The 18,426-nt window shown below is 46.3% G+C and overlaps 1 protein-coding gene across 3 annotated transcripts in view; it reads right to left on the bottom strand.

Annotated features, from left to right (window-relative positions):
• Positions 1 to 3,121: 3,121 nt before the first annotated feature.
• Positions 3,122 to 18,426, bottom strand: part of USF2 (upstream transcription factor 2, c-fos interacting) — a 37,091-nt gene continuing 21,786 nt past the window's right edge. For 2 of the 3 annotated variants that reach the window (XM_040327251.1, XM_040327253.1), the window contains 10 exons: positions 17,786 to 17,829; positions 16,143 to 16,258; positions 14,811 to 14,930; positions 12,351 to 12,504; positions 9,559 to 9,646; positions 8,347 to 8,379; positions 5,911 to 5,969; positions 5,728 to 5,822; positions 5,495 to 5,626; positions 3,122 to 4,255 (listed from right to left, as the gene is read on the bottom strand). In XM_040327251.1, the coding sequence (XP_040183185.1) occupies positions 4,166 to 4,255; positions 5,495 to 5,626; positions 5,728 to 5,822; positions 5,911 to 5,969; positions 8,347 to 8,379; positions 9,559 to 9,646; positions 12,351 to 12,504; positions 14,811 to 14,930; positions 16,143 to 16,258; positions 17,786 to 17,829 (931 nt within the window). In that variant the 3' untranslated portion in view covers positions 3,122 to 4,165. The remainder of the gene's footprint in view (positions 4,256 to 5,494; positions 5,627 to 5,727; positions 5,823 to 5,910; positions 5,970 to 8,346; positions 8,380 to 9,558; positions 9,647 to 12,350; positions 12,505 to 14,810; positions 14,931 to 16,142; positions 16,259 to 17,785; positions 17,830 to 18,426) is intronic. The other variant, XM_040327252.1, reaches the window with a different exon arrangement.

Below are 18,426 nucleotides of genomic sequence, written 5' to 3'. Positions count from 1 at the left end.
GATGGGAGATTGGTGAATGAATGTGGAAAGGGAGAGAGTGGGGCAGGGGATAGGGGGGGAGCTCTATAGTCCAGTGCAGTGCAGCAACGGTAGTACAGGGTTGTCAGCCTACACAAGGTGACAAATCAACACGTATTTCTTCAGCGCTTGCTGTATCTTTAAAAAAAGTATAAAACCTGAGAAAAATGTGCATGTTGTACAGAGATGTACTGATCATGAGGGGTGTTTATTTTGCCCTGACATACACTTTAATGAGCAAAGTGATTTTCTTTAGGAATGATACAGGTTTGTCGATTAGGAATCGACCATTAAAAAAAATAATAAAAATAAAAAAAAAGGAAATAATAACAAAACAGTCTTTTTTTTATATATAAGAGATTGACATAATTTGTATGCTAGCAACTTCATAAAGGAATCCAAAAATCCACTTATCCAGCTCTGTGCATGAAAATTATAATACAATAAAACAAAATTAAAAAAAAAAAAAAAAAACTCATTACAACATGCCAGATTTATACATTTACAAGAGCTATGCAGCAAGCAGACCTGGGAGGCGGGAATATGTACCAAACTACCAATCACTGACGGCGGATCGCCGGAAAATGAAAAAAAACAACTCTTGCATGGGACTTCCCAAGCACTGCAAGGGTTAAATGCTTATTTGTTTGCATAGGGTACCATTAAAAAAAAAAAAAAAATCTGTTTTGCTTCTCTTATCCTTCAAGAATACGTACACCCAACATTTTATATTCCCCAATATGAGCCTGCTGTGCCATGTACTTGTATGAGAAAGTCTCCTGTTCTATTTGTATTGATTGCTTTGTGTAAAATCCCTGGTGATCCTGTGCCGGTCCCTCTGCTTATTAAAAACTGACCACACCAAGCAGAACACACCTTAGTCAGAGGTGTGTTCTCGGAGAGAAAGACATACAGATGTAATAAGAACCATACAAAGAGCGGGGGGGGGGGGGGGGGGGGGGGGTGCGGGAAAAAAAAGAGACATGCAGATATAATGAGAACAATACACGGAGCGGGGGGAGAGATAAAGAGACATGCAGATACAGTATGGTTCTCATTACATCTGTATGTCTCTTTCTCTCCCGCCCCCCCGCTCTGTGTATGGTTCTCATTACATCTGTATGTCTCTTTCTCTCCCGCCCCCCCGCTCTGTGTATGGTTCTCATTACATCTGTATGTCTCTTTCTCTCCCGCCCCCCCGCTCTGTGTATGGTTCTCATTACATCTGTATGTCTCTTTCTCTCCCGCCCCCCCGCTCTGTGTATGGTTCTCGTTACATCTGTATGTCTCTTTCTCTCCCGCCCCCCCGCTCTGTGTATGGTTCTCGTTACATCTGTATGTCTCTTTCTCTCCCGCCCCCCCGCTCTGTGTATGGTTCTCGTTACATCTGTATGTCTCTTTCTCTCCCGCCCCCCCGCTCTGTGTATGGTTCTCGTTACATCTGTATGTCTCTTTCTCTCCCGCCCCCCCGCTCTGTGTATGGTTCTCGTTACATCTGTATGTCTCTTTCTCTCCCGCCCCCCCGCTCTGTGTATGGTTCTCGTTACATCTGTATGTCTCTTTCTCTCCCGCCCCCCCCGCTCTGTGTATGGTTCTCGTTACATCTGTATGTATCTTTCTCTCCCGCCCCCCCGCTCTGTGTATGGTTCTCGTTACATCTGTATGTATCTTTCTCTCCCGCCCCCCTGCTCTGTGTATGGTTCTCGTTACATCTGTATGTCTCTTTCTCTCCCGCCCCCCCCGCTCTGTGTATGGTTCTCGTTACATCTGTATGTCTCTTTCTCTCCCTCCCCCCCGCTCTGTGTATGGTTCTCGTTACATCTGTATGTCTCTTTCTCTCCCGCCCCCCCGCCGCTCTGTGTATGGTTCTCGTTACATCTGTATGTCTCTTTCTCTCCCGCCCCCCTGCTCTGTGTATGGTTCTCGTTACATCTGTATGTATCTTTCTCTCCCGCCCCCCCGCTCTGTGTATGGTTCTCGTTACATCTGTATGTATCTTTCTCTCCCGCCCCCCCCGCTCTGTGTATGGTTCTCGTTACATCTGTATGTATCTTTCTCTCCCGCCCCCCTGCTCTGTGTATGGTTCTCGTTACATCTGTATGTCTCTTTCTCTCCCGCCCCCCCCGCTCTGTGTATGGTTCTCGTTACATCTGTATGTATCTTTCTCTCCAGCCCCCCCGCTCTGTGTATGGTTCTCGTTACATCTGTATGTATCTTTCTCTCCCGCCCCCCTGCTCTGTGTATGGTTCTCGTTACATCTGTATGTATCTTTCTCTCCCGCCCCCCCGCTCTGTGTATGGTTCTCGTTACATCTGTATGTATCTTTCTCTCCCGCCCCCCCGCCGCTCTGTGTATGGTTCTCGTTACATCTGTATGTATCTTTCTCTCCCACCCCCCCCGCCGCTCTGTGTATGGTTCCTCGTCACTTCCGTGACAAATTGTGATGGTTCACTGAAGGGTAGTGTCGTAAATCCCCTGGAAGGCATCGCATTTGCCGTTGGAACGCATTGCGCATGCGCAGTTGGCCGCCACGTGACTTCTGCAGCATTCTGCGATAGGGAGCAGAATATGACACTGCACCGGTTTCCCTTAGGCAAGATGATGGCACCAGCACCTGAGCGCCGATTCACGAATCTGCTTGGGTGAAGACACCGCTGGATGCCCGGCCAGATACGTTCCCTAATATTAAAAAGTCAGTAGCTCCAGTATTTGTAGCTGCTGACTCTTAATTTTTGGAAGGGGTGGGGGCAGAACCCTTAAGTACCAGCCAGCAATCTGACCAGTTTCCCTGATGCTGCGTCTCTTCAGCGGCTGGTCCCACAGGCACTGCTCTGGCAGTTATGTACAATGCAGGACCAGCAGCGAGGATGCTGAGAGCCCACCCACAGCTAGGACCGTTGGGAGGGCAGAGGCGAGTGCCAAGCTGCCAGGAGAGCACACACAATGGGGTAAGTAGAAATCCTTTGTTCCTAGTACCCTAGGCAAACATGAGCATGTCCTTTGGGGGGGGGGGGGGGAGCCCCACTGGGAAGGGTATTTTTTTTTTTCAGCACCCCAGATTTAAGTTTAAAAGACATTTTCAAAGAAAGAAAAAAAACCTCTCTTCACAGATGGCAATTGACTGTTTAATGCAATGAAGCTGCTGAGAGAGATGAATAAAGTGCATAGATACACCTGATGGTATTCCGATTAAATATTGCTTTTATAGCGAATATCCTTACAGGACTTGGAAAGCAAAAAAAAAAAAAAAGACTAATATTGATTCATCATAGGCTTTTCGTGACCTGCTTGATGCATAGCTCTCTGTCGCCACCTTGTGGCAGTTTAGGTTGCTGCAAGAAGAAGGTTGAGTTGGGTATTGATCAGGTTTTTTTAGTTGTCGACGTTAAACATAACTTAAAAAAAAATAAAATAAAAATAATATAATGAAACTCCAAAGCTCGCAGGCAAATAACTTGTGCCTCTAGCAGCAGATGCGCTCTTTGCTTACGATAATATGTCATTCCCACAAAATGTATTCTAAAACTACACGTGATTCTTTCATCCTTCCACACATGCTAGACAGTCACAACTGCTGTTTTTTTGTATTTTTTTTTTTTTTTCATTAAAAGAAAGCAAAAAAAAGGGATGAGGGGTCAAGGGGTGAAAGGAAGTTACTTTACCTAAGTTTTCATTGCTAAAAGTCTAAAGGTAGGTTTGTATTTATATATTTATAAAAGGAAAAAAAGAAGAAGGAGCAATGCGTTTCTTAACCCTCTAATTCCAAAATTCCTCCAAATAATAAAGAGTCACATTCAGGTCCCGCTGGCAGTAAAAGAGGCCTGGCCGTCCTTCGAGGTGCTCGAGTTCGTTAGTCCAGGAAGTGGAGGGTTTCTGCCTCCAGCAAAGGAAGAGCCAACGTTTGTCCCTCACACCACCCCCTCCACGTTTCTCATTCCCAGATGTCCTTCTTGAGGATCGACAAAAAGATCTTTGACACGATACATTTAAAGGGAGCGGGAGGCTGGGCAAGAGGCGGAGGGGTGGTGGCAACAGTAAAAGGAGGAGGAGGAGGAGGGGGTGCTAATGTACAAGTTTCTCCGTGGCAATTTTAATCCCTAAAAAAAAAAAAAAAAAAAATCCCCACTATGTGGCTCGGTGACGGATCTTACGACCTCGGAGTCTCTTCCACGATCTCAATGCTGTGCTGCTGCAGCTGTGCCCTCAGAAGTGTGTTTTCATTCTTCTGCTCTTCAATCTGGAAAATAAGTTACATGATATCAATGTGGCGGCTGTGACCGACGGTGCAGAGAATCAAAATTCACACTAAAGACAGAGAACCAGCACCTCTGTACATTCAATGCAAATTACCCAACCAAGGTGGTTAGTATGTACATATTGCAGGCTATACTTGCCTGACCTGTGCAAAGGCATTGCACAGAAAACCCCCGAACCTCCTCTTCTGGTGTCTTCCCCACCCAGCACTGTAGGAACGTCGCCCTCAGTGTGCCCCCATAAGAACCTGCTTCCAATGGTGGCCGCTCCCAAGCCGGACTATGTGCATCCATAGACACACATAGCGTGGCTATGCCCCACCCTCTCCTCAAGGATTTGACTGACGGCAGCAGGAGCCAGTGGCTGCTGCTGCTGCCTCTAAGGGGAGGAGGGTGGAGGAGGAGGAGAGCAAGGGCGAGAAGGAGGAGGAGGAGAGCAAGGGCGAGAAGGAGGAGGAGGAGAGCAAGGGCGAGAAGGAGGAGGAGGAGAGCAAGGGCGAGGAGGAGAGCAAGGGCGAGGAGGAGAGCAAGGGCGAGAAGGAGGAGGAGGAGGAGGAGGAGGAGGAGGAGGAGGAGAGCAAGGGCGAGGAGGAGGAGAGCAAGGGCGAGAAGGAGGAGAGCAAGGGCGAGAAGGAGGAGAGCAAGGGCGAGAAGGAGGAGGAGGAGGAGGAGAGCAAGGGCGAGGAGGAGGAGAGCAAGGGCGAGAAGGAGGAGGAGGAGGAGAGCAAGGGCGAGGAGGAGGAGGAGAGCAAGGGCGAGGAGGAGGAGGAGGAGGAGGAGGAGGAGGAGGAGGAGGAGGAGGAGGAGGAGGAGGAGGAGGAGGAGGAGGAGGAGGAGAGCAAGGGCGAGGAGGAGGAGGAGGAGAGCAAGGGCAAGGAGGGGAGCGAGAGGTGAGGAGGGGAGCGGGGAGGAGAGCGGGGGCGAGGAGAGCGGGGGGCGAGGAGAGCGGGGGGCGAGAGGGGAGGAGGAGAGCGGGGGGCGAGAGGGGAGGAGGAGAGCGGGGGCGAGGAGGAGAGCGTGGGCGAGAGGGGAGGAGGAGAGCGCTTCTACTGGGACATTATCTGTAAGGTAAGCATACACTGGACCCAAATCCAAAACTAAAAGCCCTTACTACAGTGACCTGGACAAAAAGGTGCCTACGTCCTCAATATGTACCATCTCAATAAAAAAAAAAACTGAGCACACCCCCAAATTGTCTACTGCCCACACTGGGCTTTACTGACCTGCTGACGTAACACCTCATTGTCCATCTGCAGCCTCTCCACTTCCTTATACGTTTCCTGCATACGCTGGCCAGTCTGGCGCAGGTCACGGATGTAGTCACAGGCTTTGGAGAGAATCCCGCCTTTACTTTGCTGGAAATGGAAATAGGACGAGTATTTAGTTACTGAGATTAGACGGGTTTATCAAAACAAGCAAGTCTGGAAAACTGATATTATAAAAGAACTGGTCTTACTGCTCCCGTTTTGCTGGTCTCTGTGTTGCAATCTGGAATGATTTTGGACAGCTGGACGATCCAATTGTTAATCTTGTCTCTTCGCCTTCTCTCCACTGTGGGGGAAGAACAGTCAGAATCAAATTCCTCAGACAGAGAAAAGCCATAAGATATTATCCAGGAATGTCACAGCCAACCATTTACCTTCATTGTGTTGCGCTCGTCGCCGCTCATCACGTGGAGTTCTGTTTCCATCCATTTTCCTGATAAGGAACAAAACAGACAAAAATGAACCACTGAACTACTTTATTCTAGATAAGATACATGAAGATTAGATTAGACTGTGTGAAAAACAGCAGCACAATGCCACGAGAACAGGAATGGAAAGCTGCGACCAGTGACACAAAAACAGTCTGCGCCTAAGGCAGGCCATACATTATGCAATTTTCTTTCCTTCAACTTTGCCGACGATCGTACCTATTAAAGTGTCCTGTCAGTAAGTGCTTAAACCTGCAGCTGTAAACCATGATTACAGGTTTCCAGCAGGCGATGATCGGCTGACATGTAAAAGTGATCCAGATGGCATTTCAGTCACCCAATCACTTTTACAGCTTGGCTAAACCCCCCCCCCCCCCTCCTGCCTGTGGTGGTTCCCAGACTCCTCCACCCCACCCCCTTTTGGGACCACAGTAAACGGTAGGGACTGCTTCCCACAGGGGAGAATGAGGGACATGGTGGATTTTTAGAAACGTCAATCCCTGGCTGTTACAGTCAGGGAAGCAGCTGATGCATACATGCATATTTGAGGTATCATTGCAAACTTTACAGTGACAGCAATAATTCTAGGTCCATAATTCAAGTGATTGTAAAAATCTTTTTTTTTTTGTTTAAAACTAACAAGCATGTTACACTTAACTGCTCTATGCAGTGGTTTTGCACAGAGCAGCCCAGATCCTCCTCTTTTCGGGTCCCCCGCTGGCACTCCTGCCCCCAGATCACGCAGCTTGGTTTGGGGGGCACCAGAGCGGCTGTTGTGTGTCCATTCAGAGATGGGGCGGTGGCTTGGCCCTACCCCTTTCTCTCCTCATTGGCTCATTTACTTTGACAGCAGCGGGAGCCAATGGAGCCATGTCTCAGCCAATCAGTAGGGAGTGTCCCGGACAGCCGAGTCTCTCGTGCAACATCGCTGGATAGAGATTTGGCTCTGGTAAGTATTAGGGGGGCTGTTGCACACAGAAGGCTTTTTTTTCTTAATGCACAGAATACATTAAGATAAAAAAAAACTTCTGCCTTAAAGTTTAGAATCACCAACTCCAAACCGAGAACCTGTCAAGACTTTCAAACGTCACCTATAGACAATTTTAGGTACCATAGTTTGTTGCCATTTCATGGGCATGTGCGATTTTAAATCTTGGAATCGTGAATCTTATTTTTCTAGCAAAAAAATGATTTGAACACGTAAGTGATATTGCAAAAATTGCCAAAAATTGCCCCAGACAGCAACTGGTTAAATGTTTTCGGAATTTTTTTTAAATTCTATGACTATACATACAGGGGGTCCCCGGGTTACAAACCCGTTAGGGACTTACCTCCTGTTTGTAGTTCATAAGTCGGGCGAGCATGCGCAGACCAGCAATTACTGACATTTCCGATGTTCCGTCAAATGCCGTTCTGCGCATTCACGGCCAATTACGGACATTTCCCAAGGCTCCGTCTGTCCGCGCATGCACAGAACAGCAGACGATCCACAGAAAATGGCAGAGGGTCCCGACAGCACCCGGTTCGTAAGTAGGAGAAGTTCCTAACTCGGCGTTCGTAAGTCGGGGACCCCCTGTATTAACCATTTCAAGATTGCCTACGATAATCCAACTAAAAATTCAAAGTTCACTGGAGGCATGTGGTCATATCACTGATGAACAGCACCTAAACAGCGCAGTTCCTGGCCACATAATTGTAAGAGATAGTTAAAGGGGTTGTAAAGAGAATTTTTCTTTTTTTAAATAACAAACATGTTATACTTACCTTCACTGTGCAGCTCGTTTTGCACAGAGTGACTCCGATCCACAACTTCTGGGGTCCCTCGGTGGCCGCCTCTGGTCCTCCCCACAAGAACTTTCCACCTTCATTCGAACAAGCTTGCATGGTGGTAAGTTCTAGCGGGCGCGCTCCCGTGATACAGCCAGCAGCTAAAGCCGCTCACTGAATCACTCGGGCCCGCCCCCCGGCGCGCCACCTCATTGGATGTGATTGACAGCAGCGTGAGCCAATGGCGGCGCTGCTTTTAATCCATCCACTCTAGCCAATCAACGACCAGAAGAGGACGCAGGGGGCTAGCGCCGCAGGTGAACGGGCTCAAATAAGTAAAAGTGGGGGGCTGGGCGGTATTGACGAATGTTTTTTCACCTTAATGCATAGGATGTATTAAGGTGAAAAAACATACCTTTAGTGTCCCTTTAACTAGTCAGTGGAAGAAAAAAAATAAAGAAATAAAAAGTTCTTGGTAAATAAATTATGTGGAAAAAAATTGTAATATTTAATTTTGTTACCAGGAAACAGAAAGCTTTTTAGGAGCGAACAAAAAAAAAAAAAAAAAATGCACACAGCTTTCATATTATGTACAACAACAAAAGGCACACCTACACATCATTGTTCCAGGAACTACAACTTTCTGTCCTGAAAGAAAGAGAGATAAAGATTGATGAATGTTAAAGCCCAAATTTAGCTTTACTACGGTACCTAAAAATCTGATGCTTTTAAAGCCTTTACAGGTTACCAACTTTAGATTTACACCAGCGGTCTGGTGCTATAAATATTGCTCTCGCTCTCACGGTTGTGGCGATACCTCACATGTGTGGTGAGATCGCCGTTTACATATGCGTGCAGGACTTGTGTTTACGTGCAAGGGGAAGGGGGTACTTTCAATTTTTTATAATATTATTTTATTCCAATTTTACGGTCTCTTTAATCTTTTTTTTTTTTTTCACATCAACTTTATTTCCAAATTTGACCTCAAATCTCTCCTCTGGGATCCAATGCAGGCAATCAGACACAGATTGGTCTAATCAGATGCTTTCCTGGCCGCTAATGACTAGGTAAACAAAGCCGAAAATTCTTGTCGCTTCTGGTTTCCGGGGGTCACGGAGAGGGAGGGAATGTCATCAGTCCTCTCTCTCTCTGTGTGTGTAGTGCTGCCATTACAGCGCTCCCAGGCTCTGCAATTGGGCGGCAAAGCCCAGGAAAGGCGACGAGGGAGGCGCAGGTTGCAGAAGTGATTGAGCGGCTGGTCAGCCACTCAAATCACTTCTGGTAAAGAAGGAATCAACAGCTGAACATCATACCGGGATGATGCCTGCGGGTGCACCACTTCAACCAAAGGACGTCATACGGGTGGGAAGTGGTTAAAAATGACTTATGGGCAGAGGTGTGAACAGCACATGAAGAGCAAAAACAAATTAACAATTTACCAACTGCCTGTCTAAAGAATAGTTTTCCTCAACTGCCTCAGGTAAGCAGATAGGGCAGTGATGACGAACCTTGGCACCCCAGATGTTTTGGAACTACATTTCCCATGATCCTCATGCACTCTGCAGTGTAGTGGAGTATCATGGGAAATGTAGTTCCAAAACATCTGGGGTGCCAAGGTTCCCCATCACTGCCCTAGGGCTTAACAATAAGTGCCAAAATGCCTCAAGCTGGGCACCAGGACTAAAAGAAAAAAACAAAAAAAAAACACCACAATTGGTAGACATATCACAATTAAAAACGGTGTTGACCACGGGGGAGAGCTGAACCCGCCAGAAATTAAGTCGTTTTATTGTACAGGAACATATGAGAGCTTTAACTGTTACGTACGGAGAGTAGGGATGAGTGCGCGGCGCTATAGTCCTTTGTGTTCCAGCGGGAATCACATCTTGAGGAGTCATCATGACGTAAAATTGCCCTAAAAAGTAGACATAAAATTGTTAATTGGTTGCTGTCAAACCAGCTGCAGACATGGTCTGTGCTTGCATTTACACTGCATACCTGATAAAGGAGGCGCTTGGAATTACAAAATGCATTTTTGGATTGTAGTCCTGACTTTTAATGGAATAAACTTGTATCTGGAACTCCTGGCAGTGGTGTGGCGCTTCAGTTTTAATTTTTTTTTTTTTTTTTTTTTTTACACAAAATCATCAGAGCAGTCTTATTTTGGACTGAATAGCGCACACAGTATTAAAGCGGAGGTTCACCCAAAAGTGAACCTCCGCTTTTCAGAACCCTCCCCCCTCCGGTGTCACATTTGACACCTTTGAGGGGCTGCAGATACCTGTATAAAACAGGTATTTGCACCACTTCCTGGTAGAGACTGCCGCGGGAGTCCGGCCCCTCCACGTCTCCCCCCCAAAACACAAGGGGACCGGTGGGAACAGAGCATGCGCAGTAGGGAATGGGGCAGTGAAGCCGCAGTGTTTCACTTCCCGATTCCCTCACCGAGGATGGCGGCGGGGGAAGCCGAAATTCAAGCTACCGCTCGTCTTCGGCTGCCGACGTCGAGGGCGACCTGGACAGGTAAGTGTCCATTTTTTTAAAGTCAGCAGCTGCTGTATTTGTAGCTGCTGGCTTTAAAAAAAAAATAAAAAATTCAGGTGAACCACCGCTTTAAGGATGTGCTGTAAATCAAAAAAATGTAATTGGATGTAAAGTGCAAGTATAGGAAACACCTAATGGCATCACTTGCACATTGCCTAAGCATGCCCTGTACGTTAGGTTTTTAATAAGTAGCTTTGAAGGGGTTGTAAAGGAAAAAAAATGTTTTCATAATAAGCATCCTTTACCTGCAGACATTCCTCTTTTCACTTCCTCATTGTTCGTTTTTGCTCAGAACTTGCTCTATTTCTTCTCTGTTCTGTTCACTTCCTGCTGGTCTGATTTTACTGACCACCGCGAAGGGAGGCTTTACTGCGGTGGTCAGTAACGTGCTCACCCCCTCCTGGGAACTACATCTGTGCGGCAGGACGCTCTCTATGGTGTTAGAGACTTCAAGGAGGTGTGAATTACTGGGCGTGCCGCAATTCATACTGGGAAATGTAGTTCTTACATGAACGAGCGCCGCAAACCAGGAAGTGAATGAGAGAACAGAAACTAGAATGCCGGAGGTGATATAGATGAAGGAATTTAATAGGTATTTACTCGTTTTTTAACAATCATTACACTATTCTGTCTGTCTACCTTGCAGACATTCATTTTAGGCAAAAATGTTTTTTCCTTTAACAACCTTGTTTTCCTTTCAGTGGTCTCTTCTTCTCCTCCAAAATTAAGTTGGAGGCGCTGCTCTGTAGACTTCTGTTTTGACAGGGATCCTCCCTAAGGAAGCCGCTGTCAATCTGCAGCTAGGGGCAGGCCAAGGGGGCATGGCTGCATGTAAAAAATCACAGGCAGACGACTATAGTGTACAGAACGCCGTACATCGGTATGGAGTCCTGTACACTCACAGAGGAAGTGCTGCACAGCACAAGGTGAAATCAGCTGTTATGATGATCTAGGAAAATAAGGCCGCTGGCAGGATCACCAAGTAAATGATGCATAATGAAGGAGAAAATAAAGGTTCTTCAGGAACATATAGAATTCCTATATGGCAATATTATATATATTTTTAACTATTAGGGTTTACTGACACGCTAAGCATTTCTAATGCCCCTTAGGAAGGTTCTGATGGGATCACTTTGCATTGAACATCCCATCCCCACCGACCTGCTAGGGTCATTGCGAGGAAAGCTCACTTCATCTTTTTTATCCTTCATTTCATATCATATCATGCAGCAGTAACCCGGATAGGGAAATCTCACTGCGGATGTACACAAGAACTATAAAAATCCAGCAGGTGCCTCAGTCCACCCATATGTAAAATATCAGTTTGGGGCAGTATAGCCCATTAATTGCTGAAAGAAAAAAAAAATCTTTCCCATGCTGTAAGAAAACCAAAGCTTCACTTAAATGCACAAGAAAGATTAAAGCTCAACTCCGGGCAGCAAAGTTCTCATCCAGTGGGTTGGGATCAGGAGCCGCAGAGAGGGGAGTATATCTCCCTTCTCCAATCTCCAAGATAAAAAATAGAACAGTTAAAGGGGTTGTAAAACAGCTTGCACTCTCCAGCCCTCCCCCCCCCCCCCCCCAGCCAACGTTTTACTTACCCGAGCCCCGAATTTCCGTCGGCGCGATCCCATGTCGCGTTCTCTCAATGTCTGAACGGCTCCTCATTGGATAGATTGATAGCAGCGCAGCCATTGGCTCCCACTGCTGTCAATCAAATCCAGTGACCGGGCTGCCAGGGGGCGAGGCAGTTATATACGAGTGTATAACACAGGAGTGTTCCCGCAAGGTAAACCCCTCGGGAGAGAGCTTCCCAGAGGGGGTTAGCTCTTGCGGGGAGGAGCCGGGACCCCAGAAGAGTACGTTCGGGGCCACTCTGTGCAAAACAAACTGCACAGTGGAGACAAATATGACCATTTTTTTTTTTAATGAACCTTTAGTGTCCGTTTAACTCTTGCAGTGCAGGCACAGCCCTGCAGCAAGGGAAAACTTTTTTTTTGCCAGGAGTTGGGATGTAAAGTCATGTTAAAATTCCAATTGGAGAGCAGAAGATCTGACAAATAGGTTCCCCTTACCTCCAGCCTGGCCCAGTTGTTGGTCAGTTGTCTGTACAGATACTGCAGTGGTCTCACCCACGTTGGAAGCCGGGAAGTACGCAAACCGCGTCTCCCCGCTGACTGCATCTGTTGAAGGACTTCCGCCATTGCTGAAAGGGTTCTGGATGACGGCCTGCGACAGGCAGAGATAAAATAATAGGTTATCTTCCTGCAAACTATTCAATATAAAGCCCTAAATCTATACAGGTTTGTAAAACTAAGCATATGGGATGCCTTTAAAAAAATAACTCTGCAAAGTTTTTTCCGCAAGGCAGGGGGAAAAAAAATATCCTTACCCGTTCCCCTGCACTTCAATCTCTGTACCATGCTATTGATTTAACTGAACTATCAACCTCCATAAAAACTTAAGCATAGCTAAACCCCAAACCAAAACCGTCATATATTGCAGATGACCAGTTCTTCGGTGTGGTGGTTACATTTGTTTCCTCTTTTCAGGCTTTTATTCCCCTTTTTTCACCTGGTAATGGTCCAAATAACACATTTCCTGTCCTATAGTGTCTAGACTCAATTAATACAGTGTGGGGGGTTATTTACGAAAGACAAATACACTTTACACTATAAGTGCAAAGTCCCCTTGAAATTGCACTGAAAGTGCAGCCGCTGTAAAGCTGAGGGGAAAATCTGAAATGAGGGGAAGCTCTGCCGATTTTATTATCCAATCATGTGCAAGCTAAAATGCTGTTTTTTTTCCTTGCATGTCCCCATCGGATTTACAGCGACTGTAAAAAAACAAATGCAGCCACCACATCTGATCAGTGATGGGCTGCTATATAGAACAATATTTGCATAGCAAAAAACTCTAGGAAGAAAGCAGTGGAGGAGAATGGGCACGGAAAAACTTGGTCTTTTTCTTGAGTCTGCACAAGGAGCTGTGGCTCTTTAGGGTTATTTTGTAAAAAAGACGGGCGCTTTTTATATAAAAGCCGAGTTCCACCCAGAAGTGGAAGTTCCACCCAGAAGTGGAAGTTCCACTCATTGTACTCCTTCCCCCCTCCGGTGCCACATTTGGCACCTTTCGGGGGGGATAGACAGGATACCTTTCTTTGACAGGTATTCCGTCCCCACTTCCGGGAGCCTCAGCCATGGGTATTTGCATCACCACTCGGGCATCCTCCTCTTCCCTGCCTGGCCACGGGGACAGTAGGAGAGAGGAGCGGAGCCTCGCACATGCGCAATAGGGTTCCCGGCGTGAAGTCGTAAGGCTACACTGCCGGGTCCCTGTACTTGCAATGGAGGCGGCAGCACCCGACAGCTGATGTAAACATAAGCTGTGGTGCCGACATCGCTGGACTCCAGGACAGGCAAGTGTCCTATTATTAGAAGTCGGCAGCTGCAGTATGTGCATCTGCTGGCTTTTAATTTTTGCAGCACCTCATCTTTAAAAGGGGTTGTAAACCTTCCTGTTTTTTCACCTTAATGCATCCTATGCATTAAGGTGAAAAAACACCTTGCAGTGTCCGGCCCCCCCCCCCCCCTTCTTACCTGAGCCCCGAATTTCCGCTGGCGTGTCACGGCTTTGATTGGATAGATTGATAGCAGCGTAGCCATTGGCTCCCGCTGTTGTTAACCAAATCAAATGACGCAGCCGCCGAGTGTATGACTTAGGAGTGCGCCCGCAAGGTAACCCCCTTGGGTGAGCGCTTCTCCTGGGGGGGTTAATGTGGGGAGGAGCCTCAAAAGCCGACGAGGGACCCCAGAAGAGGATGTTCGGAGCCACTCTGTGCAAAACGAGCTGCACAGTGGAGGCAAGTATGACATGTTTGTTATTTTTTTTTTTAAACAAAGCTTTAGTATCACTTTAAGGCTTAAAGTTGTAGTAAACCATTTTATTTTTACCTACAGGTAAGCTTATAGCAAATACCCAGTATTATCATCACCGAGTCTCTGTGCTGCTCTCTCAAACGCAGGCAGATCATGGTTGGTGGGAGGAACTGGAAGGGTGCTGTACATAGATTCCTGAAAACATCACAGCACCCTGCCTCAGTACTCCCTCGTCAAAGTCTTTAGCCTTAATGCAAGCATTGGGCTGGCTCTTTGGAGGAGTTATGCAAATATCAATATGCCTTGATGGCTGAATGCCAGCCTGGAGGATTTGCATGCAACAACCACATGCGATGCTGAGCCTCTATGAATCAAAGAACTGAAATCCAAAAGAACAAAGAGACAGTAAGACTAGAGGGGAAAGGGCTACACAAAGCTGGATGCCCTCCAGCCAGGAATTGAGACGGGATCTATCTGACCTGCTGCAGATTTCAAATGAACACTGTGTGAAAATCAGAGTGTGCAGTGAAATCAGAATACCAGTAAGCAGTTTTAGCACAGAAGAGGAACTAGTACAACTGTAGCAAGACTTCAGGGAAGGCTGGGGATTAGTAGAGGTTGTGTACACACCGCTAGCACTGCATGTGTGACTCTCACCTGTGCTACAGCTTGTTGGGCGCCAGCAAAGGCTGCAGTAGAAACCACACTCACTGCTCCAGTTGCATCACCCTGACCATCCAGCTGACCATCTGTCACCTGGACTACTCTGTATGTCACCTGGAGAAAACAAGAAAATACACCAAAAATCAAAAGTTACCAGCAAGAGCAAAAACTGAACAGAAGAATGATATACTGTACAGCCACAATCACAAACTGCCAATCTAGAATGTAATTTGGTCCTTATAAGATGCTTAGACCAGGGTTTGACAAATTTGCTTGGAATCTAGGAGCCAGCTAAAAAAGTTAAGAGCCAGAAAACGCACCGACGAGCTTGCGCGCAGAAGCGAACACATACGCGAGCAGCGCCCGCATATGTAAACAATGTTCAAACCAGACATGTGAGGTATCGCCGCGATTGGTAGAGCGAGAGCAATAATTCTAGCCCTAGCCCTCCTCTGTAACTCAAAACATGCAACCTGTAGATCTTTTTTCAACGTCGCTTATGAAGATTTTAAAGGGTAAAAGTTTGTCGGCATTCCACGAGCGGACGCAATTTTGAAGCGTGACATGTTGGGTATCAATTTACTCGGCGTAACATTATCTTTCACAATATTAAAAAAAAATGGGGATAACTTTACTGTGGTCTTATTTTTAAATTAAAAAAGTGTATTTTTTTCCCCAAAAAAGTGCGCTTTTAAGAGCGCTGCGCAAATACGGCGTGACAAAAAGTATTGCAACGATCGCCATTTTATTCTCTAGGGTGTTGGGATAAAAAATATATATAATGTTTGGGGGTTCTAATTAGAGGCAAGAAGATGGCAGTGAAAATAGTGAAAAATTACATTAGAATTGCTGTTTAACTTGCAATGCTTAACTTGTAATACCAACGGCCACTACCAGATGGCGCCAGCTCACACAAGGAAGAGCTGGGGACTTCACAAGGCCGCGGCCTCAATTAAGGATGTTTTAGGCGAGGCCGCGGCTTCGGCCTAGTCCGCGGAGCGCCGGTCCTATGGAACAAAATTTTTTTTTTTTTACCCACCTTCCAAGCGAAGTCGCCATGACACTATTTCTAGTCGCCCTGGCGACCGGGATTTGTCGAGCCCTGGCTTAGACCACTGTGCTGGAGGCAGACTTTAGTGTACAGATTTCTAAAACCAAGAGAAAAGAATGCAGGTGTCCTTGGAACTGGCACCAAAAAGCCACGGTTAGGTAATTGGTGACCAATACAACTGGCTGGTAGGTGAATCCCACCTCACAACTTGAAAACCACTAGCAGAACAAGTGATGTGGACCTCCTTTTTTTTCATGGTAGTGTAATCTACATACCTGACCTCCATTGTTTTCTGTGCGGAACTGATACTGAATGTTGTGGTCTGCAAAGGCTGCTTGCTGGACAGTAGCAATGGCCACCGCGGTATGCTCATCAGCACTCGTCTCATCACCTGTAGACAAACAACACGCTGTGCGTTATTCATAGATGACTGCACACAGCCTACATGTATGCCTGAATAGCTACCCAATTCCTGTACCAAGACTAGGTCACCCGAGTAATTCTGCATCAGCTTCACAATTCCTCAGAGTGCTTATGCTGCTAATATACAGCAGCCAATGAGGAGGCATGTGTCTAGATCAGTCTCTCTCAACCAAGGTTGTGTGGAAACCTGAGGGGGGGGGGGGGGGGAGATTCCTCCAGAGGTTGCTGGAGGTTCCTTGAGCAATAAGCAATTTTTGACTTTCAAAGACATGAGCATGGACACCAATGATCTTTGTAGCCATCTGTAGAGGGGTGCCATTCTTCCCAATGTCCACCTATGTGAGGAGAGGACATTTATTTCAATGACTACCCATGCAAGGATCATTCATCCCACCAACAACCGATGTAAGGAGCATTCTAACCAATAGTCTCTAATATAAAAGGCATCCTGCCCACTGACCTCCAATGTAAGTGGCATTCTTCCCACTGATCACCAATGTAAGTGGCATTCTTCCCACTGACCTCCAATGTAAGTGGCATTCTTCCCACTGACCTCCAATGTAAGGAGTATTCTTCCCACTGACCTCCAATGTAAGTGGCATTCTTCCCACTGACCTCCAATGTAAGTGGCATTCTTCCCACTGACCACCAATGTAAGGAGTATTCTTCCCACTGATCACCAATGTAAGTGGCATTCTTCCCACTGACCACCAATGTAAGTGGCATTCTTCCCACTGACCTCCAATGTAAGTGGCATTCTTCCCACTGACCGCCAATGTAAGTGGCATTCTTCCCACTGACCTCCAATGTAAGTGGCATTCTTCCCACTGACCTCCAATGTAAGTGGCATTCTTCCCACTGACCTCCAATGTAAGTGGCATTCTTCCCACTGACCTCCAATGTAAGTGGCATTCTTCCCACTGACCTCCAATGTAAGGAGCATTCTTCCCACTGACCACCAATGTAAGGGCATTCTTCCCACTGACCACCAATGTAAGGGCATTCTTCCCACTGACCTCCAATGTAAGGAGCATTCTTTCCACTGATCACCAATGTAAGGAGTATTCTTCCCACTGACCACCAATGTAAGGAGTATTCTTCCCACTGACCACCAATGTAAGTGGCATTCTTCCCACTGACCACCAATGTAAGGGCATTCTTCCCACTGACCTCCAATGTAAGGAGCATTCTTCCCACTGACCACCAATGTAAGGAGTATTCTTCCCACTGACCACCAATGTAAGTAGTCTTCTTCCCAATGGTCACCAGTTTAAGTAACATTCTTCCCAACAGCCACCAACCTAAGGAGCATTTTCCCACTGTGCACAGATATAAGCAACATAAATTATAAAGTGAGAGACCCACAGCTGCTGTAGAACTGCTCTTGGGGGGGAGGGGGGGGATTATATCTTCTCTGTGTAATTAAGTTATACTTTTTTTGTCTTCAACCAGGAAAGTTTGTTTGATAAGCAACTGTAATCCCTGAAAGACTTACCTTCATGTAACTCTACAACTTCTTCTGCGTCCTGTTTATCATGACTGCAAAATAAAAAGAAGAAATGATAGGATTTAATATAGAAATCTGTACATAAAAAAAAGACAGTCAGCAACGTGCTTTGGTGGTTTCTAAGTGGGAAAGTCTTTTACATTTGTAGACTTTCTGAAAAATCCTTGGGCAACCTCATTTTTTAAGTCCAGTCCCAACTGATGAAAGCCATGTCTATGGGCTCACGTGCAACGGTCTGATTATGCAGAGCAGCCCCAGGGATGCTGCGGAGGACCGGTCAGTAAAAAGAAGATAAATGTCAAATCTGTCTTAATTTCTATGAATGTGGTTGTCGTCAGGTTGTGATTTCTATATCTTTTTATGACTATCCGATTGGAGTCGGACCATTTGGCCTTCAGGAGAGGGATTAAAACCCATCTCTTCTTAGGGTCATAGGGTTTCACGGAAGTGATACAGCGCCCAGAGGCGATTCAGTTCGCATGTGCTGCGCTATATACGTTTTCACTCACTATGTGGGTTTATTTTTACTCTATTTATACTATGATGACAGACTGCCCCCTTTTTTTTAAGTGGCTGTAAAATATTACATTATATATATTTTATTATTTTTTATTTTTTTTGTGTTTTTT

Source organism: Rana temporaria, chromosome 10 (assembly GCF_905171775.1).
Source record: "Rana temporaria chromosome 10, aRanTem1.1, whole genome shotgun sequence".
Classification (NCBI taxonomy): Eukaryota; Metazoa; Chordata; class Amphibia; order Anura; family Ranidae; genus Rana; species Rana temporaria.
Note: the sequence above shows the minus strand (reverse complement) of the source record. Positions and strands in the feature narration are given on the sequence as shown.